Source organism: Tasmannia lanceolata, unplaced genomic scaffold, assembly GCF_043159265.1.
Source record: "Tasmannia lanceolata isolate RefF3 unplaced genomic scaffold, GAP_Taslan_0.1 ptg000006l, whole genome shotgun sequence".
NCBI classification, from domain to species: Eukaryota; Viridiplantae; Streptophyta; class Magnoliopsida; order Canellales; family Winteraceae; genus Tasmannia; species Tasmannia lanceolata.
This window is the reverse complement of record NW_027518683.1, coordinates 49,802,668-49,826,610: the sequence shown is the minus strand read 5'-3', so window position 1 is coordinate 49,826,610 and position 23,943 is coordinate 49,802,668. Positions and strand designations below refer to the sequence as shown.

The 23,943-nt window shown below is 37.8% G+C and overlaps 1 protein-coding gene across 2 annotated transcripts; it reads left to right on the top strand.

Moving 5' to 3' along the window:
* Nucleotides 1-2,456: 2,456 nt before the first annotated feature.
* On the top strand, nucleotides 2,457-23,735 carry LOC143880464 (thioredoxin-like protein AAED1, chloroplastic). 2 transcript variants are annotated; one of them, XM_077383498.1, is made up of 10 exons: nucleotides 2,457-2,714; nucleotides 3,678-3,819; nucleotides 3,925-3,970; nucleotides 6,357-6,416; nucleotides 9,168-9,204; nucleotides 13,874-13,950; nucleotides 14,443-14,534; nucleotides 18,184-18,244; nucleotides 23,416-23,488; nucleotides 23,589-23,735. In XM_077383498.1, the coding sequence occupies exons 1-9, from the start codon at nucleotides 2,504-2,506 to the stop codon at nucleotides 23,473-23,475; spliced, it is 786 nt and encodes a 261-aa protein (XP_077239613.1). In that variant the 5' UTR covers nucleotides 2,457-2,503; the 3' UTR covers nucleotides 23,476-23,488; nucleotides 23,589-23,735. The 2 variants fall into 2 exon arrangements, with proteins under 2 accessions (XP_077239613.1, XP_077239612.1); XM_077383497.1 differs by having other exon boundaries at nucleotides 13,871-13,950.
* Nucleotides 23,736-23,943: the final 208 nt, after the last annotated feature.

The window sequence follows — 23,943 nt, the reverse complement described above, 5'->3', positions numbered from 1 at the left end:
TGTTATGGGATATAATAAAATGGGTGGTGCCGGGATGTACACCAAAAACTTGAAGAAAACCCTCGATCAGGTTTGAAAACCAAGTGGCATGGATGGGTTGGGTTTCATTAGAGAGGAAAAACCCGACTCTATGTTATTTTTGTTTTTATCATAATTTAAGGGAAATGATATCAGCACCGCAATGTTTTAATAAGACGCGCGAAGCATCTTGTTGCTTAGTGAAATTATTTCCCTATTTTATAATATAAAATAAAATCTTATGAGTTATGATGACTTTCCCTTTCTTCCTCCAGCGTACAACTTTCCCATAAACGATCCCTTCACCGAACTGGAGCAATTGTCCCTATTTACAACTTTCTCTCTATCTTGTTGTTGAACGATCCGTCGCCGAACTGGAGTAACTGTCCTCCAAAGAAGACGATTCTGTTGTACGTACGTGATTTCGATCACTGCCTCATTGTTATGGAGCTGCCTGAAGGGAGTCTACGAGAGATGAAATGAAATATCAAGACCCTCAAGGTTGATCAACATCTCAAAAAATAGATGTAGGGGAACATGTGTAATGGAGACCTTTGATATGAGTGTAGACCTACATGAATGGCCCACATTCTAGAAATCTTGACACCATTTTAATTGCAGATATTTGTTGTATTTAAGGAAGGAATAACCTCATTTTTCAAAGAAAATTAGCAAAAGTAAGATGGCTCCTCTTATTCTACGATAATCCAAGCACCAGCACCACGAGTCAACTCGGAACCGGTCGATTCCTGAGCTATTCGTTCTACCGTCAACCTCTCGATTGGCGTTTGCCTGCTACTACTGGAGCAAGTAAGAGAACCTAAAGTGAATGAACTTAAAGAACCAAAGGTTTTTGCCGAAATAAATTATTATTTTATCCCCCTTAAATTTCTGCCAAAATCACCGAAATTTTGGTAATTTCGGCTGAAATTTCGGGAAGATATTAAATAGAGAATAAATTTCAGATTTTTTGGCAATATGAAATTTCGACCGAAATTTCAGGAAAACAAAATTTCGATCGAAATAATGTAACATTAGCATGTATTTCGATTTCGGTTGACGGACGGTCGAAAATTATAACTTTGGTTGTAACCCAAAAATCACCGACAAATTAACCGAACTGCTCCTGGCGCTACCGTTTCGGTCCAGCCCCAGGCTTGACCTCACTACCAATTATCAAAGGGATTATCAACTCATTCTGCCAATCAATCCAAATACATCATCGACCCATTACCCGATATCCAGGTGCAGCAAGAAAAAGTGTAGATAGTCGTTGAACGTCTGTAGACTAACGAGTAACGATGCAGTATATAATTCTCTACCGATTGAAAGAATTAGGATCATTTTATAGAGATAATTTTTGGGGAAAGCCTGATTTACGTCAGCGCCCAGTAAATGAACCGTTTGGATCTTTTGAACAAAGTGAGCCCAAGTGATTTTTTGAATTATAATATGTGTATGGATGTATTTTTTGAAAAATCACTTGGGCTCACTCTATTCAAATATCCAAACCGTTCGTTTGCTGGGTCCCAACGTAAATCAGCCTTCCCCAAAAATCATTTACATAGTATGATCCTAACTCTTTCAATCCATAGAGAATTATATATGGCATCTTAATGGACAGTTTGGATCATACTGTGATTTAAGCCGCATAGTACTTTTTGAAAAATTATGGACTATACGGGCTTACACCATATAAAAGCTCTTGAAATATATGCTACCAGTATTCAGTACAACTATTGCTTTTTAGATATGAGGAATGATAGATGCAAGGGCCCTCTTTATGCAAGGGCTAAAGAAGGCCCTGGAATACATCCACGTCATTAAGTACAACCGATTTCAGTTTCTTAACCAAATTAAAAAATGATGCGGATCCATTCGAGAGCCCTTCTTCAGCCCTTGCATAAAGAGGGCCCTTGCATCTATCATTCCTGTTTAGGTATATACCTTAATCTAACTCAATTTGGGATCACAAAATCTCCATCTAAGGTAAGATCTAAGCCCACCGTAATTCAAGGTCTTTGCCCAGATGAAACCAAATGTACCGTTTATCATCACCATGTTGAGCTCATCTTTCAACGATCTTGACCATTCACCAACTGGACCCCACAGACAGATGGCATAGTCTAAAAATCCACACTGATCCGACAATCCTGATCGTTAGATCACCATCCATAAAACTTACTGTAAAATACCGAAAGATATTCACACAAATCAGTAAAAAAAAAAAATCCAATGATCGAACCGTTAAAAACCATCCAATCAGTGCTACGAAAGTTAACTGTCGGACGGACCTATTTCCATCCAGCACACTTTACCAGAAAAATAAAATAAAATAGAAAACTACGGTCACCGTGGCTCGTCCGTCGCGGGCTGATAACTTCGCATTTTCTAGTGCCACGTGTCCCACCTCAAACCGCTAAGTCGCTAACTCCTAGACTTAAACCGTTGCAGTTCATAAACTCGAACCCACAAAATCTCTCTCATGGCAACGGCGGTCCGTACAAATCCTCTCCCGAGCGCCGCTTTTGATTGGTCGAACAAGAATCACTTTCTCCATCCAACCACTCTCTTAAGAAAACCCTTCTCCAAATCAACTCCACTTTTCTCCGTAGATTCTAACCGGACGAATCAACGGTCGAGATTTCCCCTAGGTCAAAACAAGAAGCCGGTGTCTGCAATCTCAGGCTCCCCTGGTAAGAGACCCTTTCTTTCCCCCTTTTTCTTGAATTCCGCATTTCGAAGATTTCTGCATCTGTTTGAAACAGTCCAATAATCGGTTGGGGAATCCACAATCGGTTGTCATAATCTAAAACAAAGAGGCCCTTAATAGATTCGAGTTACCGATTGTTTGAAACAGTGAAACAAGAATTTTTCAATAATCTCTCTATGAATTTTTGTGATTAGAAAATGTTTGATTTTGGAAAGGGAATTGATGTCCACTCCGCACTCCCTTGTTTTGAAAATGGGGCATTCCTCTGTCTGCTTACACTTTTCTCAGCTCTAACTAGCTTATAATTCCTAAAAAGCTATCAACAACCAATCAAAGAAGCTTTCAATAAGATGGGAAAGGAAAAGTATTTTTAAAAGTATCTACTTTTTTTAACACACTAAAAAGATAACTTGAAGTACTAATTCTATTCCATTTGACTCATGGGAACCTTCAATTTATGATATTATCTATCTAAACTAACCATAGTCATATCATTTCTTTCTAAATTGTGGAAAGAAATCGGTTAGAAATGTTTTTCTTGAAATCCAAATGGGACCTTAGTATAGCTTTCTATACGGCATAGGCAGATTCGGATAATTCCTTGTGTCACTCTTTTGGGGAAGATTAATCTGATTGAGTTATATGATGGCATAATATGAGGACCAAAATGTTAGAAGTTGTCACTAAGGATGTGAAACCTATCTTTCTTGGGCTTCTTTTGGAAAGTTAAATAATGGCATACTTACCTTCTAATTTATATATATCATTCCACATATTTTTATTTGACGAGATTCTTAAATTTAATTGGGTTATCATTCCACATTTTTTTATTTGATAAGATTCTTGAATTTTTTTTCTGAATGGTAGGATTCTTTTATGTTTTGTGCCGAAGTTTTCATTTTCGATGTTCTCTTGCATAAGTTTTGTACCATGTTGATGCAAGCAGGAAGTGCAGCTATTCAGATGTCTGAAGATATTGCAAGGTTGTTGGAAAGTGTTGAAGTGTTTGATTTGAATGGAAAAGCAATTCCAATATCTGATTTGTGGAAGGATAGGAAAGCTGTAGTTGCATTTGCACGTCATTTTGGGTGATATTCAGTAACCTAATTTCACTTCCATTTTAAGTATTTTTCTATGAAGATGCTTCCAATAGTAGAAATAACATGTTTCTTTTCTTTTCTTGGTAACTGCAGATGCGTTCTTTGTCGTAAACGAGCTGATTTACTTGCTTCTAAAAAGGTAAAAAGCATACCCTTCAAAATGCCATTGAAAGGTTTTTAATTCTATGTATAGGGGTTGCTTTTAAGTCATTTTTTTTTGTTGTTACACTTTCAAATATACTTTGTAAATATCGGAAACAGGAAGACCTTCTTCGAGGTTTGTTCAGAATCTTGTTTTGAGTTTTTCCAATTTATGGATTGACACTTTCCCATTTTCTTTATTTCTTAATATATGTGCATGCATTAACACATGTATGTAAAATAGTTTGCGTTGAGAGTTCTATCCAGGGGCGGAGCTACGTGTAGCATAAGGGGCGCAGCTGCCCCTGTTGAGTTGGGCCAAACTCCTTAATAGGCCCAACTCAATTGGGCATGGCCTTATGTATAATGCCCCCCTTATGTATATATAACCTGCTCCAGTGCTCCCCCCCCCCCCCCCCCCCCCCCCCCTGCTCGCCCCTTAATGAATATATACTGGCTCCGCCAGTGGTTCTATCATCTTATTTTTCAAGGATATTTTGGGCTATATGTGTCCCTTCATCTGTTTATTTATTTATTTATATATTAAGGGTTCAAACCCCAAACTTGACTAGGACTTAACTCTGGAAGTGTGAGGAATTTCTCTGTATTTCGGGGTGTATAGGATTTAGAATTCATCAAAGTCCCATCTCAAGGGCACATTTATTATTCTTGTAAGATTATGATGTCTCTTAAATATGAATATTTTGAATCATGTTAGTTATTAATAGAGAAGTATTGGTGGGATGCTCATGGAGAGCGTCAGTACTAAGACAATCACTCCCTTGGTGCCACCTGTTCGGTCAAGGGTCTGACCAAACATGCGATGCACAAGGAGTATCTGTCTCATCCTTAATGCTCTTATGCGCGCCCTCTAATTATTTTGTTTATTAATAAATGTAGAAGCCTACTTCTATCATTATATATTTTGATGCAAGTAACGGATTGGTAATTAAATTACAACCCCAAACTCGTGGTGATCCATGGTTAATTAAGTTAATTTGTTAGAAGATCAAGATCTGTCCCTAAAAGTTCATGAATATCAGAAATCAATAATTTAGGCCTTCCCTTAGATTTAATTCAACGACTTCCGCACCTGATCTATTTATACAAAAAATGATTCGAAGAGTCTTCTCTAAAATCCGGGTCTGCATAATAAATGACAGATCTCCAAATTTTAGAACATACGGAACTACTACCGGGAAGGCGCATGACTGTGAGGGATGATAACTCTGTAAACAGGTAGTCTAAGCAAAAGGCTTAGAACACAACAAGCTGCCAATGAGCACTATTTCCAAAAGGGTGGGTTCAGACACCATACAGTGAAAGAACCCAATAACAAAGTAGATCTCTATCAACTATTCCTGGAAAGGCATATGATTGCAAGGGATGACAACTTTGTAAACAGAAGGAGTCTAAGGAAAAGACCAAGAACACAGCAAGCAACCAAAGAGCACTATGTCCAAAAGGGTAAGTTCAGCATCATACACAGTAAAAGAACCCAATGCCAAGTAGATCTCTATCAACCATTCCTGAGAAGGCACATGACTACAAGGGATGACAGATGACAACTCTGTAAACAGAGTCTAAGGAAAAGGCCTAGAAAAAGACAAGCAGCCGAATAGCTTCAAAAAGTTTAGGGTTCAGACACCGGACGCAGTGAAAGAGCCCAATACCAAAGTAGATCTCTATCTCAGGAAGGTTCAGAACACCGTAGATGGACAAAAAATTCAAGCCAAGAAGAGAAATACTAAGTGATTTGATCCCCACCTCTTCACACACCTCATTGTTTTTCCCAATAAATCTGCCCCCCCCCCCCCCTTCTCTGGTTACTCCATTTTTTTGCAACCTCTCATTACTCCACTTTTATACAACCACTATTTATTCTCTCTTCTGTATAGTTTAATATTCTTGATGAAAGATGAGCACATGCACACCATGCCACCTCTGTCCATCTATTTCTCCATCTCTTGCTCTCTCTCATTACTCCATCTTTTTATCCAACATGTGATTGTTAAAAATTTTTAATTCAATTTTATTGACTTTATTAGGTTTGTAAAGAATACAATCATAGTTTATAAAATAGTGTTGTCCCTATTCATCAAATGGGCCAGGTCTATCGAATGAGTACAATAGCAAATGATTTATTTGCTTTCCTCTAAAATGTATATGCTGAGGTCACATCTCCAAGCGTAGATACAGTGAACCAGTTAAATGGTCGATTTTTATTATTTCAATGCACTTCATCCATGTTTCACCCATGTACTAGTCTTTGGTTTTCCAATTACATATTTTTCTTGAGTAGCAAAAGGTAACTATTTTGCTTGTTCTCTGAAAGCTATTTTCGTTAACTTCGATCACAACATAATCTTATTGTTCATTTATAGGCGAGAATGGATGCAGCTGGTGTGGCATTAGTTTTAATTGGACCTGGCAGCGTTGATCAGGTATGCCATTGTAGAAGTCCTAAATACGAGTCAATAATTTGAATATTGTAATGCATAAAAAAAAAACCTTAAGGTACAATCTCTTTGTATCAATTTGACCATTAACATAGCAGGGAAAGAAACGAACATAAATTCTCATGCAAGGTTTTTCCGTGGTGATTGAAATGTACTGCTTGGGCTGTGTTAGATTGTATGTGTTGACATTGTATTGGATTGAAAAGGTGGTGCTTATGTGTGTGCTTATTTCCTAGTACGTATAATGTGAATGGGGGTATCTTGAGAACTTTGGTTTGGGGTGAAAAATTCACCCCCTTTCTTTCCCATTTCCGCCCCATTTACCCAACTTTATGGTAATAATCTCTCTCTCTCTCTCTCTCTCTCTCTCTCTCTCTGTAAAAGGATATGCCATAGCTCACCTTCTTTTCTTGGTATCCACCATATCTCTCTCCCCTTGACTGGCATGCTGTTCCTTTCCTTTCCTCCCCGATGAGAACATCGCGATCTTTTACCGAATCTTCTCCTGTACTTATAGTTTTAGCTTCTTTTTTCTTTTTTCTTTTTCTTTTTATTTGTCAGTTGTATTGGGATGCGAATTTCCTGCCTTTGGTTCTAGAAATGCATGCTAGCTAGTTAAGTACAAGAAAAAAGAAAGTGCATTGGATTTTCGGGGAGGTTTGTTGTCAGCTAAGAGACCGTGTTTTGGGGGATTGTGAGGAATGAAGAGAAGGTGGTAGAAGATGAATTGGATTTTTACTCTTTTGCTTGAATTGAAGAAGAATGATAGTGGGGTTGGGAATTTGTTGTTAATGTCTGGGGTAAAAGTTTTCAGGATTTGTTGTGAAACGATGAAGAGGATGAAGGTGGCTTGAAATGGGGAATTAGTGGGAGTGAGATTGAGTGTCTTTGAAACAGGGTGTTTTGTTGTTGGATGAGATGAGAGATTGAGTTGATTTCGATTGTCTTGTTGCAGAGGGAAAGATTGATGGAAGGCTTCATGTGTAACGATCAGCTATCGTGGCAGAGATGGCACGATCTTGATGGTGAACAACGGCTAGGCTGTTGATCGGCATCGGTTTTCTGGCAGCGATATCTGCTGGAAAAACTCTCGAGTTGCAGATGGTGTTGCAAGAAAGATGCTGGAGGCAAGTGGCAGCAACGGTGGGATTGCAAACGGAAACAGTGGCAAGTTGCATCTGAAAATGGTGGTCGCTGATCGGGGTATATTTGTGCCAATGGCGACTGACATTCTGCCATAGTGACCTAGCGGAAGGTCGAGGCCTGCAGAGAGGAATAGAGGGATGACACAGCTGGAGTTTCAGAAATGAATGAGAAAGAGCTATTGTTTGTGGGCGGGAAAATGGTGCTGAAAGGATTGGTTTGCCCATTAACGGTAGCTGCTCTGGGCTGGTGTTTCTATTGGTCATAGATTGCTTACTGTGAGGAAAAAATTGGTTGTTCCCAACAGATTTACCGGCTGTGAAGCAATTTACCTGTTGCAAGCTTCATAACTGGCAAAAGGGGTCCGGGGAAGGAAAACAAGGAGGTGAATTTATCATTCTCCTAAATAAAAATGCTTATAGTCTAAATAAAATTCTAATAAAAGAAAATAAAACATGTCCAATAGTCCAATAGGAAAAAAAATAAATCTAACGGCTGCTAAGATGACTGAATCACATCATTAATAGCTCACACCGACTGCATAGTAACTCCAAAAACAGGGCAGCACTGCATGCCTTTTTCAAATAGGGCAGGATCCACCTATCTAGGTCATAGTTCTTCCTTGATTTAATATCGAAAGAGGGAACTCTTAAGTAGCAGACACCCATGCACAGAGGCAAAGAGAACCTCATGGGGATAGGGTTTCTATGCACAGTCAATGGGAAAAACCTAGATCTTGTGGTCCTATCATCATAGGACAGATCAAGAGTTTCCAATAGATGAAACTAGAAGGAAAACGAAAATACAAAGAGGAGGGAAAAGGAATTTGCGGATCAGATCAGTGCTCTGATAACATGTTAATGTAAATAGGATGAATGAAAGGGCTTGAAGAAAGAATCCAAGCCAAGGAGAAAGAGAAAAGAAAGAAGGGAAGTAGAAAAGAATTCATAGGGTTTCTAGTGTATTCCCTATGAACCCCATAAACTTCATTTATATTTTAATGCGAATCAAAATAATTATGATTTTGCCACTCTATGTTTGGTCCCATTTTAAATGCATAAGTAATGGAAATAAAAATCTATCTCCCATATGTTAACAAAGATCAAATGCGTCCTTTGTATATCCTATATAACTTGGAGGCAAACGAAGTCACATATTCCTTAACTAGGGAATGTTTATTGGGCCAACCTCTGACCTCTTGTAAATTTGATCATTTTTTGTTATTTATAGAGTTCTTTTTTATCTGTAAAAAGCAAAAAAAATCCATGTAATGCATTGTGTTTGCCTCCTAATAGACGTATTATTGGTAGATTTGTTTGTATACATTTTAAGAAAGGACCAGAACCATGTGCCTCTTGAATTAATTCACATTCTTGGTCTTTCATGATTTATTGAGTGTATTGGGCATCATAAGTGACATTATAAAATACAATATCTTTTGCCTTTGATATTTTTTGAAGACTATGATTTTTCTTATAGTTAAGATAATATAATGTTCATCCCACTGCATTGTGTATACATTTTCTACTTGGCATCGGTTTCTTTCTTAAGTAGATCAATTTATGTCCTTACTATCTTGCAATGTTGGTTTAGGCGAAGGCATTTTCCATGCAGACAAATTTCAAGGGAGGTATGCTTTTTGAAGAACATGAGTATCATCAGAAGTGTCATATTTGATGATCATAAGATTCAATGTTTATTCCCTCAAATGAGGTAAAATTTTAAAATCCTTTGAAATGGGTAGTCAGATTCCTTTATCTGTAAATTCTGTATCATTCAATTAATTTATATTTTATTGAAGGAAAAGAGTTCTAGTCATAGGATCAAGATAAGATGAATGCTTTTCTATGTTGCATGACTGCATCTTTGTAGAAAATACCTCTAACTGATAGGCAAGCTTGGTTCTGTAGTTCCACATAATCGTGGAAAAAGTCATGTAACATCACATAATGTAAAGCATCATGTATTGTAACTTAATCTAAACCCCACACACCTAGGATCCCCTTGCAGGAGTACCACTTGAATATGCGTCTACTTTGAAGTTATTGAACTTAGACTAACTTCATATGCAAGTTCATGCATATTTATCATTTAAGCTTCCATCAAGCATATGGCGTGCTTGTAAGCAATATTCAATAAAGAACACTTTTTCAGATATCTCATCACAACTATTCCATTAAAACCGAGAAAAAAAATTCCCACCTCAGTCTTGGGGATTACCCCTTTCTTAATAAGATTCTGCACCATTCAAAAAAAAATAAAAAAATCAGAAAAAGATTAACCACATAAGCAAAAGAATATTTTAAGAACAATATGAGTGAGCAGTTATGTATGTTGAAATAGGGTTGCTCTTTATCATATATTTTGTATGATGGGCATTTTAGGTAATATCATGTAAACTCAGGTTAATAAAAGAGAGATTATGTGATTGAGAAGCAAAAGAATGAGGCACCATATCCTGAGAACGATGTGAGTGAACAGTTCTGTATACTGAAATAGAATAGTTCATCATTATTTTGTATCATTGTATGAAGGGTATTTTATTCATTATCACGTAAACTCACTGAAGTTAATAAAGGAGGATGCACCACAAATTGTGTAAGAGAGGAGGCAATACAAATTGTGTAGCTCCAATCCCCACAAAACTCTCATCTTTCTTCTTCTCCTTCTCCTTCTCCATCATCTTCTCATCTTCTTCCTCTTACTTTCCTTTAAAAATGTAGGAGATTCTACATGGTATTCGAGCGGATCTGGATCCAAGGGAACCCGATCTCTAGATCTTTCAATCACTCGACTCCAAGGAAGCTTCAAGACAAAACATTGTGAAGTGAGGGATTTAGATCGCATCTCAACCAATCTAAAATTGGTGGCCACATAGGCTCAGTTTTCAGCAGATTTTGTCTTATTCATTTAATTCACCTGAGGTGGCTGCTCTCACATGCAACAGCCCAGCAGCAAATGTGTTCTGCTATGGTCCCTAGCAAATCCCTTATATAATTGCATGTGAAATGTGGCATATGTATATGGGCGGATCTGGGGGTCATGGGGGGCAATTGCCCCCCTTAAAATTCCGAATTTTTCTAAGTCGATAGGTTAGTTACCGATTTTTTTAATAGTTGCCCCCCTTGAAGTTAGGGTTGCCACCTTGATTTTGTTGATTTTTCCTGAGTCGATAGGTTTGTTTGCAATTTTTTGTAAAGTTGCCTATCTAAAATTCAGGAATTTTTCCTCCATAATGTTAGCATTATCGTGTAAAGTTCCCATATTATAGCGATTTTGAGTAAGTCCCTCCCAACGAGCCATCTCTCTCTCTCTCTCTCTCTCTCTCTCTCTCTCTCATTAAAAATATAAATAAGTGGCTGAGATAATGTCAACTTAGGTAGATATGTAATTATGAGATTTTATATATTTCGTGCAAATATTTTCAAAAAGTACTGCAGGCCCACTTCATTGGATGATCCAAACTGCTCATTTGTTGGGCCACAACATAAATAGGATGCATCACATAAATCATCTCCATAGGATGATCCTAACCCTCCAATCTATAATGGAATCACCAGCTCAATCAGATGGTTAGGATCACCCTATGGCGATGATTTACACGGTGCAGAGCATGAGAGTGGGACCCACCCCATCGAAATATGATGGGTAAATTGTCGGCTCTACCTTAACCATGGGTTAGGGGGAGAAGGTGGGCCCCACCTATCAAAACATGAAGTGCAAAATGGTGGACCTCAAAATGCTACAATGACCATTTTCTGCCCCGCCTAAAGCATATTCCTGGCTCCGCCCCTGGTATTATGTATAAATATTTAAATGAATTAGTGGTACATCATATTAGTATCTGTTACATAATTACATGAATTATGTGTGAAATGTGGTGTATGTATTATTTATAAATTGTGGTGTATGTATTATGTATAAATATTTATATGAATTACATGTCGGGTCCGATTGGATCGGCAGACGATAGTGAAGCGGAAGTAAGGGCGGTCAGCTTATCAAGGCATAAAAAGGTTAAGGAGAGAGCTCTTGGAGAAGACGATTATGGAAGGTGACTCAATGAATGTCATTCGATGGTTGAAAGGCGTGGTGGTCCCTCCATGGCGATTTGCTCACTTTTTTTATGAGATCCAAGACAAAATTGGGGGCTCATCTATTACATTCAAGCATATCCGGAGGTCGGCAAATAATATGGTAGATGGCCTTGCTCATCAAGGAGTGTTGTGGCAGGCAAATTTGGGATTTTTTTATTTTCTTCCTCCATAATTGTTTCTCTCTTTATGTTTCTCTTGTTTTTCTCTCCTTGTAATCTTTGGAGTTTCGACCATCTCGGTGGAAAAAAATTTATATGAATTACATGTGAAATTTGATATGTATTGAATTATTAGACATGCGCGAACGCGCGCGTAATTAGGTGTTTGATGTTGTTAAACCATTATAGATTGTCTTATGCAACGGTTAATAAGTGTTTATTTGTGTGCATTGTAACATTTCTTGAAGTTTCATCTTAAAATTCTATCATTTGCATATAATTTCATACATGTTTTGTGATTTTTCAGGAATTTCCCCACAAGTTCCAACTGAAACTGAAATGTTTCTGTTTCCATGGTGAATGAATCCGAAACCGAAATTTAAAACATTGCTGATAAATTTACCAAAAGACTGATTACCTATTATCATTTCCATCTACTCGACAAGCTGAAAATATTCAAAGGAACACTTCGGCATGAGGGGGAGTGTTAGAGAGAACATTATTAGACTCTAAGGGTGTACTCATAATTTTACATGTAATTGATTTATAAGTTGTAGTGTGTTTAGATTGATTATTGAATCCAAGGCAAATGATGCACGAGCAGAGAAGTTCTACATCGGTCTTCATAGGCTCATTAGCATAGGATTAGTTTGCTAATGATGTAGGGTAGTTTTGTCATTTCAGTTGTTCATGTCCTTTTATGTTGTTTTTGGTTCAATAGGCGTAATTAGGTTTCTCTTTGTAAGTTGGGCTGATATCTAAAGCCCAACTCCTTCTTTAGGTGGCGGGATTTTTTGATGAATTGTTTTTGAAACCTAGGGTTTGGAAGTTTTGCAAGGTTTTCTTGCTTTTTATTTTGATTGGGAAGAGATTAAGGACTGTTGAATGCAGTTTTCTATTCCCTTTCATTGAATTTTCCTCGTTAATCAAGGATTCTATCAAGATCAATGGCTTTGCGTCCCCCCACTCAGCTCGGTTAGTTGGTCGAGTTTCACCCAGAAATAAAAGGTAGCTTCATATCTTTGTATGTTTGTGTACTCCTTGTTGCTTGTGGAAAATTGAAAGGGTTGAATGCATCGAACTCTACCTTTGATTATTGGTTTGGTAAGGATTTGAACCCTGATGTTTAAATTTCATCCAATCTCTTGAATCTTTGGTGGAAATCTGGAGTTCATTTTATTCTCATTTAGAACTTGCTAAGTTGCTATTAAACCCAAGCTCCCAGTTATTTTGGAATGAATTCCTTTCTCTGAGCTCCATCCCTATTTAGCCAATTTTGCAACCCTAGAAGTTGGTGCCCTGCTCTGTTATTGAAGGTGCATGGAATTGCCTAAGTTAAGCTGGACGAACTATAATCCAGAATGGCCAAGGTCGTTGTTTTCTCCTACAAAGGCTTACACCAATTGGTTCATTTATTATTCCCATTGTACACGGTTTGGCAGGGCTCCCCTATAAGACCATATAAGACCCACTATTTTAGCTAAGCACCTGCAACTAGCATCCATCATGTGTTGCAACTAGCATCCATCATATGTTCGGTTTAATGCCTCAGTTAATGAACACAAGCATACTTTCTGTTTGCTATTGTATTTAATTTTTGACATTGGTAATGTCAATTGCTATGAAGCTACAAAAGACTTAATTAAGCATTACAGATATTGGGTTTTCATTGGTCCAAAATGAATTGCCTAAGAACCATGATTTGGATCAAATAGTTTGAAAGAGCTCGCTCTCTTCTGGCACATCTATTGGAATCGACATCATCTCCGAGCTTCGCGCTTTCTTGGACTTCACATGAATTGAGTGGTTTCTCCCATCTCTCTACTTCTCTACAACCTTCTCTATGTTTGATTTCTCCTCATGTTTCTTATTCCGCGATGAATCCTTTGCCTTTGGAAGTTTAACAACATAACATTACACATGTATTTTGTACTGGACAGCACTTTCCCTCATAAATTCCTAGTTATAAGTTTCATGAAATTTTCCCTTTACATATCTGTAATTCTATCCAATGCGATGACATTTTTGTTTTTGGACGCAGAAGTTTATGCAGATCCCAGCCACTCATCATTTAATGCGTTAAGTTTTGTGTCTGGGATTGCCACTACATTTACTCCATTGGTATTGCTGCTCATAGTTCCTTTATGGAAATAATTGTTTTGGTAGTGAAGATATAGTATGCATGATGCTTTCTCTATGGCTGAAACTGGTTTTTGACTTTTTCGAGTTCAGCAAGGGCCCTTTTGGATGCCGAGAAGATTTTGATTTGGATTTCTCACATTTGCAGCCCATTTTGCGTTGTGATTTGGATCCAGATCAAATCCTTGGATTTCCAAATCAGCAACTGACAGTGAACAAAATCAGATTTCCAAATATGCTGTGGAAATAAGTAATTAGAAATCCACAGATCTGGCAGTTTCCTTCACCCTCTTTGCTCCTCAACCTCTCCCCTCCAGTAGGAACCCCCTTCCCTCTCTGTCTCCCTCAACATGAGCTGGCAGATCTATTCATTTTGTATTCAAAACTCAATTCCAAATCCAAATACAATATAAGACGTATCCAACCTAATTGAATTTAGCGTCATCTAATGGAGTTTCTTTTATGACATTTTAGGCAGGTTTGAAGATAGTTCAGTCATATCTTGAAGGATACAGACAAGACTGGCAGCTTTCCTTTCAAAAGGACACAGTGAACAAAGGCGGTTGGTATGTAACTATTCCATAAAAAAAATCCTAGGATATATCTCATTTTTCTTACAAAATTATATGCTTTCAGAAATTTTATGTAAAGACTTATGGAGAGTAAAACCTCTCGAATACATAAATAAGGAGGTAGGCATGGTAAACATCTCAAGGGGGATCGTATTGCCGGCAAGGCGGTTCTAATCTACCCATCTCAGTTTGCCTTATTATACTTTACCTTTTTACATATAGGACTGTGAAACGACCAGTTACTCCACAAGCTTAAGCTGTTGGAGAAGGCATTATTTATTCTTTTATACTTTTAACACTCCCCCTCACGTGTGGTTGATGGGGACATCAGCAATGGGCGTGGATTCAAGGTTTACAAGCGTAGACGTGGATGAGATTGATGGCGGAGACTCTAGCATGGGTCACAGACATTGTCATATTTTTATTATTATTATTTATCTTCTATTTTCGTCATTTTCTGTGTAGCCTACTTTTTAGGCATCAAATCTCATCCATTTGGCATATTTTTGGTATTATTAGAAAGGTTTTTCAATTACCTATCTAATGAGCCCAAGATCACATTATTTGAATGTGATTTGAGCAGGGTGTTTTTAGGAAGTGGTATAGGTCTATTACGGGACTACTATTTTAGGTAAGTTTTTATCTTTATTTAGTTCTACTTTAGATTAGATGAATGGTTAAGATTAGTTTTTAACTTTAAGTTATCTTCCAGGGTTTCTTTTCTTATAAATACATCTTATGAAAGCAATGTAACTATGTAAGAGACTTCTGACTACTGAATAAAGAATTAAAGTTTTTGCAAAAGAAGCTATTGAAGCTTGGAACTTCTTCTCTTCTCACTTCTTGGTGGCTTGGAGCCATTCTTCTCAATCCCCTCTCATCTTCTCACTTATATTCTCCTCTCAAATCAACTATAAACAAGTCATTAGTTCTTCAATTTTTTGTGTGTTCTTGAACCCTAAAATACAAAAACCCAAAATCCAAAAATCTCCTACATCGTTTAAGATTTCATCTTGAAACTTTGAAGGACTTATTTTGGAATTAAACCTTAGCCATAGCAATCAAAATTCGTAGTTTTACAGCCTCTTTCGACGCCAATCAAATTTTCACACCTTTCAAGCCCCAAAACTTTCTTTTGGAGATTGAAAACGTAATCGGCCAACGTAGCAGCCCCCTTAAACCTGAAAATCTGATTTCTTTCATCATTTAAACCTATTATCTTTCAACTCACAGCAGTTTACCCAGAATTTCCAGATCTGTCCAAATTACCAGAATACCCTTTTGGCCTAAATTGGACCGATTTGATCCCGTTTTGTTGCTGCAGAAATTTAGTACTGTTTTTTTTTATTAGATTATTGCTGATTTCTCATCAAAATAAGGTTTAATTCATAGGTTTTGGTATTGTTTTAATTATTCTACTTGGTCGCACGTTTAAAACCCCGTTTTGGGCTAATTTTACCCTTCACTAGTTACCCAAATGACCCTTTAACTGTCGGCTAATTTGTTTAAGGTTTATTTCATGCTAATTGTGCTCTTTCTCATTATTTAATGCAAATTTATGCCTCGATATTGCTGCTGTCCGCAAAATTAATTCTGCTTTAAATCAACCCTACTTAACCCGTAGGTGCCTCTAGCCTTTAGATTCAGCCATAAGAGTTCGTATAGTCTTTAATCCCATTAGGAGTGTAGGATTTTTCCCTTATTTAGGTATTGTCCTGCATTAGTGGCCCCTCTTTCTTTGGGTTGGCCTACACTTGGCACATGTGGCCCCACTTTTGGGTTGACCATTGCATGTGGATTTTTGACATCAAGGAGGTTTGAACTCAGGATCTTTGCTCTGATACCATGTGAAACGACTAGTTACTCAAAAAACTTAAGCTGTTGGAGAATGCGTTATTTATTCTTTTATACTTTTAACAAGGACAAACTAAAATTGGGGTAGCAATACAAGACTCCATATTTTTGTTACCTGTCTCATGACACGCCATCAGCTGCAAGTCGGATTGGAAACCAGCCATAAATTTAGGAACTTTCGCCCATTCAGTTCGATTCATTATGCTTCTACCTTTTTACATATAGGACAAACCGACAAACTAATATTTGTGGCCTAATTCCCATATTTTATGTTACCTGTCCCATGACACGCCATCAGCTGCAAGCCAGATTGGGAACTTTGTTTAGCTGTTTTTTTACCTTTTTTTTTTTTAATAAATGGCAACATTTGCTTATAAACCCAAATTAAATGATTATAAGAGAGTCACCAATTTCCATATACATAATTCTAGCTGAAGAACTCCATTGTCAGCAAGCCTATTTAGCTTTACATGGAACATGGCTAAATAGGTACTTACTTGCCTCTTACCAAGTCTAAAATTTAATCTATGATATAAGCTAGTATCCATGCACCAGGAATTCTCTTTGTAGTCTAAGTGATGGCACATGTCAAATCTCCTTCCACTGCCGACTTTCTGGGAAAGTCTTTGTCAAGTATTCGAAGACCTTTAGGGGCCGTTGGATATGCGGATTTTAGAATCCTTGATTTCTTCAAAATTGTAGATGGGAGACGAGAGAAGAAAGAGGCCAGCCTCGTTTTCTGATTTCTCGCCCTTCTTTCCGACAGCAAGAGAGCAACAGATCGTCCCATGTTTCCAGATTTTAGAAATCTCAGAATGTGGGAGAGATTTCTAATATTTTGATCTTGAGGCTTAATGCCTCAAGATTCCTTCTTCAACGTAGCCCATTGGATGACCAAGCCCTTTATTTACCTTGATGTCTTCTACACAGAAACTATCTTATCTTTAACTTCCTAGTTCCCTCCCCCCCCATAGTCTCTAGAGCACAAGAAATGGGTTAGCTTTCGATAGGAAGCATCCTCTCTTGGCAAATGGTTCACCTGATCACCTGCCAAAACAAGCCATTGTGCTTGGAAATATCCACTCCACCCAAAAATCACGAGGAAGCAATACCAAATTCATCTGAATTTCTTGCAATAGAAGAAGAGGTCATCAACCATCTCTTCTGCATTCCTACACACGAAACACATACTTGCTTTATTTTTTTCGAATTAAAAATGGTTTAGCTTTTAAAATGCACTTAGATTTTTGTGATTTTCAAAAAAAAGAAAAAATGTTTTAGCTTTTACGAAGAAATATTTCAGTTACATCTAAAATTCTAAAACCCTTCCAATTATAGTTGAAACTTGTTGAAGAGCATTTCAATTAACAGAGACTTTTATTACCACTATCATTTCATACCAACACCCAGATGAGGACCCCTGGGATGGGGTATCCATGGCCGAGGCTCCGCGTATCTTTGAATTATCTATGCAGTTATGCAGAAACTCTTTAATGACTCGCATATGCATTATTTATGATAAGCATCACGTTCTTCACTTGCTCCCCCCTCCCCCCACCTTCTCTCTCTCTTGCATTTGTTGGTGTGAATCTTGAACTGGAGAAAACTTGGTTCCATAGTCTTGGCAAGAAATTGTTGTCTTTAGACATTATGCTTAGACTATAAACTGTTTTTGCCTTCTCGCAAAAATTTGATGTTTATTTATTTTTATTATCAATTGGAATAAGCAAATAGTGGTTTACATGCAAATTATAAATGTATAAGAAATGTTGTTGTTTTGTTTTCTTAGGCAGCAAGGAGGAATACTTGTTGCAGGTCCTGGTAAAAGTAACATCTCATACATGCACAAGGTTAGTTCCGTTTGACTTATTTTACTAGTAAATTGAATATAGTTGGCTAATAGTGAATGTGAGTTTGGGACACCTACTCCACATCCGTTGTGACGAGGATTAAATTATAAACTCAGGCTTCTAGTCCTGATTCCATCAGTATAATGGGACACCTACTCCACATCCGTTGTGACGAGGATTAAATTATTTAGTCTAAGGATTCTCCCTCCCTCTCTCTCTCTCTCTCTCTCTCTCTCTCTCTCTCTCTCTCTCTCTCTCTCTCTTCTGGTCCTTTAACCTACCATTTATATAACCCAATTTTGATCCATCGCCAATGAACAACTTGGTGGATTATGACCTTTCCTAGTAATTTGATACGTCTAATCGGATAGTCGTGATCTAGACTCCAGGGCGGTCAATCTGACCTTCTCTGGGTCAGAGGAGGGGTTGAAATAGTCACGGAACTACCAATTATGTATTTCAGCCATTTTCAAGGTTTAAGTACTACAAAAACCATATATAAAGTTGTTGATGATCTGATTTCTTATTTGATTTTTCAAAAAAATCTGATATGAACCCGGGTAGGATTCATGCATGATTAATCCTAGCCGTCCATATTGCCACAATCCAACTGTATAGGTTTTGAATTTGAATAATAGCTAATAATGGTAGGTTGATAGGATTTGGATGGAGATTAAGAGAGAATCTCTCTAGTAGCTCATTTGAATATGAATACTGGCTTGTAATAAGGAGGTAAACTAGGAGAGAATCTATTAGTTGATTTGAATTTGAATGATGGCTAAGACGGTAGGATAGTAAAGTAATTGAAATTGAGAGGGAGATTAGGAGGGAATATTCCTAGTAGTTGATTTGAATTTAAATTTGAATTTGAATTAGAATTAGGAGAGGATAAATAGGAAGGTGAGAGAGAAGAGAGCTATCTATAGAAATCTTTGTAAAATCGAAAGGTGAATTGGAGGAATCGTTTCGCTTGAAGAGAACGTTTTATGTTATTTTCATTTTATTATATTGGGATCTTATCATCTCCAGAGCATTTCGATCTATTACTAATTCAGAGCTTGCCGAGTAGATCGATCACATGAAGGATCATTTTGCCGAGTTAGTAGGAATGATTCATGAGCGATTTGATCAAGTAGCAATGATTCATGAGCGATTTGATCAAGTAGCATCGTCAATACAAGTGATGCAAGAGGAGATTGGTTCGATCAAGAACTGATCATGATAGTCAAGCCCCCAACCTCCTCCGCCAGCTCAACAATACGAAGACACTTTTCACAAACATGGAGTTCCATGCCCACCCAAGCTTAACCTTCTGAAGTTCGATGGGGATGATCCAACCGGATGGATCTATAGGGCCAAGAATTATCTCTTTTGTCATATACAAGAGGGAGCATGAGTACAAATTGCATCTGTCCATCTGGAGGGGGAGGCCATCCAATGGTACCAATGGTATGAGAAGACGAAAGGCATGCCGTCGTGGATCGAATTTGTTGAGGCTCTATGTGTTCGTTTTGGATCAAGCCAATTTGAAGATTTCACCAAATCATTTGACTCTCTCAAAAGACCATTGTTCGAGAATATCAACAACAGTTTGAAAGACTTGCCAACCGCACCTATGGACTCATGGAATCAGCTGCTTTATTAGTAGCCTTAGAGAGGACATCCGTCGTGAGGTTCAAGTACTACATCTGAGTACTTTGATGCCTCTCGATCTCAAGAGGAGAAGCTGGCGGCACAACACCATCATGATAGGGCCACGATACCATGGAATCTTGAAATTGATGTGCGGACTTCAACTGGATCAAGTAACTATCCTCCTCCCTCAATCAAACGCTTAACACCAATCGAGGCTAAAGAACGTCGCGACAAGGGTTTTTGCTACAATGTGACGATAAGTTTAGTCCGGGCATCGTTGTAAAACATTAACAATTATTTCTTATCAAAGGGAAGTGGCCGGATGTGGTTGATGGAGGCTAGGGTGATGACAAATTCAAAGATGAACCTGGAGGACCAGGTTCCTTCAATAGGGGGTGATATGATACAAACCCGGGCAGGATTTATGCATGATTAATCATAGCCGTCCATATTGCCACTATCCAACCGTATATCTTTTGAATTTGAATAATGGCTAAGAATGGTAGGTTGATGAGATTTGGATGGAGATTAAGAGAAAATCTGTCTAGTAGCTCATCTGAATATGAATAATGGCTTGCAATTAGGAGGTAGATTAGGAGAAAATCTTTCTATTAGTTGATTTGAATCTGAATGATGGCTAAGAACGGTAGGTTAGTAAAGTAATTGCAATTAAGAGGGAGATTAGGAGGGAGTATTCCTACTAGTAAATAGGAGGAATCATTCCCCTCGAAGAGAACATTTTATGCCTATTTTCAATTTATTAAATTGGGATCTTATCAAAATACTTGAAAAATGCCCTTTGCTCGGACAAAAATTGAAACAATTGTTCTTACACTCCCGATAATGACCGGAATGAAACCAAACCACTGGCATCCTTTATGTGCCAAAGAAACAATGGGGAGGAAACTGAATTGACATAAAAATCGATTTATGTGAATGCATCCAATAAAAGTCCAGACTGGTCTGTTGGTTTTTAGGAAATTGGAAATTGAAAAATGCTCACAAATACCTCAAAGGGGATCTGTATCAGGCCATGGTGCGTTTTTCCAGATCTCAGAAATATGGAGTGATATTGCTGATGCAATCCCTTGCATCTTGATTAGGGTTGGATCGGATGTTATCTTGAATCTTGATTTAAACAGGCTTTGATACTATGTAGTTAAACAGCTGCTTTATCTTCCTCAGCCCATGATCATCAATTTCAACTTGCTAGTCTGAAGACAGGAGACGAAAGATTTCTTTTAATTGTGAGAATGATAAACAGCTGGACTGCAGATCTTAGTGGCTGAAGAAAAAGATCATTGGAGGCCCTTACAGGAGGCTAAAGAGTAGTAGGATGAGATCGAGGCCCTTTCTGGCAAAAGATCATTGGAGGAGGTCTGTGTCCCTCTCCACAAACTCCCACACTTTCAAAAAGCCATGGCTGAAGAAAGAGGCCTTGGAAGTGGATACGTACTCCGGAGAGAAAGAGTGGGAGACTATTGTCAGCCATTAGACCGCTCAATCCAGGGACTCCATGGATGCCGATCTTAGCGGGCAGATCAAGAGTTGTATGAAAAGGGCTGAAAAGGAAGTGGGGAACGACTGTGCGGAAGAAGTGAACAAGGAAAACCAAGCATTTCAGGAAGAATTTGGAGAAATGGCGAAAATAGGTAAGTCTCTGGGGTTCGGATTTGAAGAAACGTGTCGAAGACAAAGGAGATGCTTCTAGACATCGAGAAGTGGGACGCAGCGTAGAAAGGAAAAACACCGGCCAAGGGAAGCAGGGAGCTTAAGGCTCTTAAGAACTAGGGGTTTCCTTGGCCTTTTGCTGTAAATGTTTTTTTGGGTTTTGATATGTTTTTGTTTGGCGTTTTTTGTCTTCTCTGGAGAATGGTGCAAGTTTTTTCTTTGTTTGAATGTTGAAGAGGCGTGTTGTAAAGGTCTGATGATGGGAACCTTTTTTTGATGATGGGAACCTTGCCCTTATTGTGGAGGTGGATGCGAACCGAGATTATTTGGAGTGTGCTTGAGGGACCTTGGGTCCTTCGCTGCTCGAAGATTTTTCCTCTGTTTAATCCCTACTTTACTTAGGGTTAAAGGATATGATATGGTTTGCTTTAAGAAAAGTTTTTTCTCTTTGTGCTTCTGGAGGAAGCTTCAACTGATTAAATGATGGTTTTTGACAAGAATCTTCTTTTCTGGGCTGATATGCTGAAGGGGATGAATTGTAGAAATATCCGAGAGGTGGGAACCTTGGTTCTTCGCTGCTCATGGTTTGTCTTGCCCTTGGATGATAGCCTATGGTTGTATTGAAGGTATGGGGTTCTAAATATTAGAGGGTTTGGTTTGTTGATAATGTAAGTCTAGTATGGTGCTGACATTTGGGTTCTTGGGGTATGGGAGGATGTTGTAATTTTGTGCTTCATTCTGGAGATGCAGCGTGGGTTACCAACTGAAGTTTTTAGAATGTTCTTGATGATGTTCTTTCTTCTTTGTTGTTTTTGGCCGTTTGGAGGTTACTCTTCTGGCTGTTCATGATGTATGTAATGGGGTGGGACTACTTGTCCCCAATCTTTGTAAATCTACGCTCGAGTGCCCAATCACATGTGAGCCCACTTTGTTAGGATGATCCAAAGCATTCATTTGAAAGGCCCTTACATAGATGGGGTGTGTACCAAAAATCAGCTCCATAGGATCATCCTAACCCATCCATTTGTGGAGGTCAAAATGGACAGACACTGTTTGTCCACAAATCTACCCATTTTTTGCCCTCCACTTTTGAAGGGGTTAGGATACACACCCTATCTATGATAGGGCCTTGCAAATGAATGCTTTGGATCACCACAAAATTTGTGGGACCCATGTGATTGGGCACTCGAGCGTACCATAAGCTTGGTACGCTCGAGTGTACAATCCTATTCCTCATATATATATATATATATATATATATATATATATATATATATATATATATATATATATATATATATATATATATATATATATGGCAATTTAAAAAAAAAGAAAAGAAGCTGGACTGCCATTACTCCCCTGTTCGAATGTTGCAAAACTGCAAAGTTCGGAATGGAAATATAAATCCTCTATTTACAGTGAGTTCCCTCTTTATTTTAGATTGCTCTCTCATTGGTTATTGATAGCTTGTTGGGATATGTAACAGCCAATGAGAGATTCAAGATAAAAAGATGTGTGCCAATCTCAAATGAGAGATTCAAAATAAAAAGATGTGTGCCAACCTCAAATCAGGGGATGCAAATCAGTTTTACAAATGTATATGTGCATAGAAACCCTGTTATCTCATCCATGTTCATTTCCTATGGTTTATGTTTACTTTTAGAATTTTAGACATGCTATTTTTTCATCCAAGCAATTGATATTTTACACATGCTACCTGTGATTGTGAATGAGTGAAGTACAATCTGCATTTAGGTGCTTTTGATATTCAATGAAATTCCTAATCGACTTTGTTAATTTTTTTTCCCATGGAATCAGTAGAAAACTATTAGCTTTTTTATTTTTTATTTATTTTTAAATAGGACAAAGAAGCTGGAGATGATCCAGATATTGAAGATATTTTGAAAGCATGTTGCTCATGAAAAATCACATAAGGTAGCTGTTCATTTTGGCTGTTGCAAATTTGAACATACGATATTATGTTAGAAAGCATTTTGATCCATATATGCTGTGTTTGCTTGATATGTCTTCACAGGAACTGAAACAGCTTGGGGCTGGTATCTTAATATAAAATATATATAAATATTTGGGGCATGAAGCAGGATTGTATTCTTATACAGAAAGGAAGAATAAAATATACCTTATTTTCTTCATTCATTCTGAACTAGATGTGCCCACTTAATGTTTGACTCCTATCTTCCAAATGTCTTCCAAGTAACAAAATTTACTTGAACCTAGATGTTTGAGAAATTTTGTTACTAGTTCCCCAATTTTCAATCCATGTATGAGGGAGGGGTATAATTATATCAATTGAGTTAATAAGATAATAAGAAATCTGATAGGGACCGGAAAGGCGCTGAACACATGTTCTCTTCATCTTTTTTCTCATA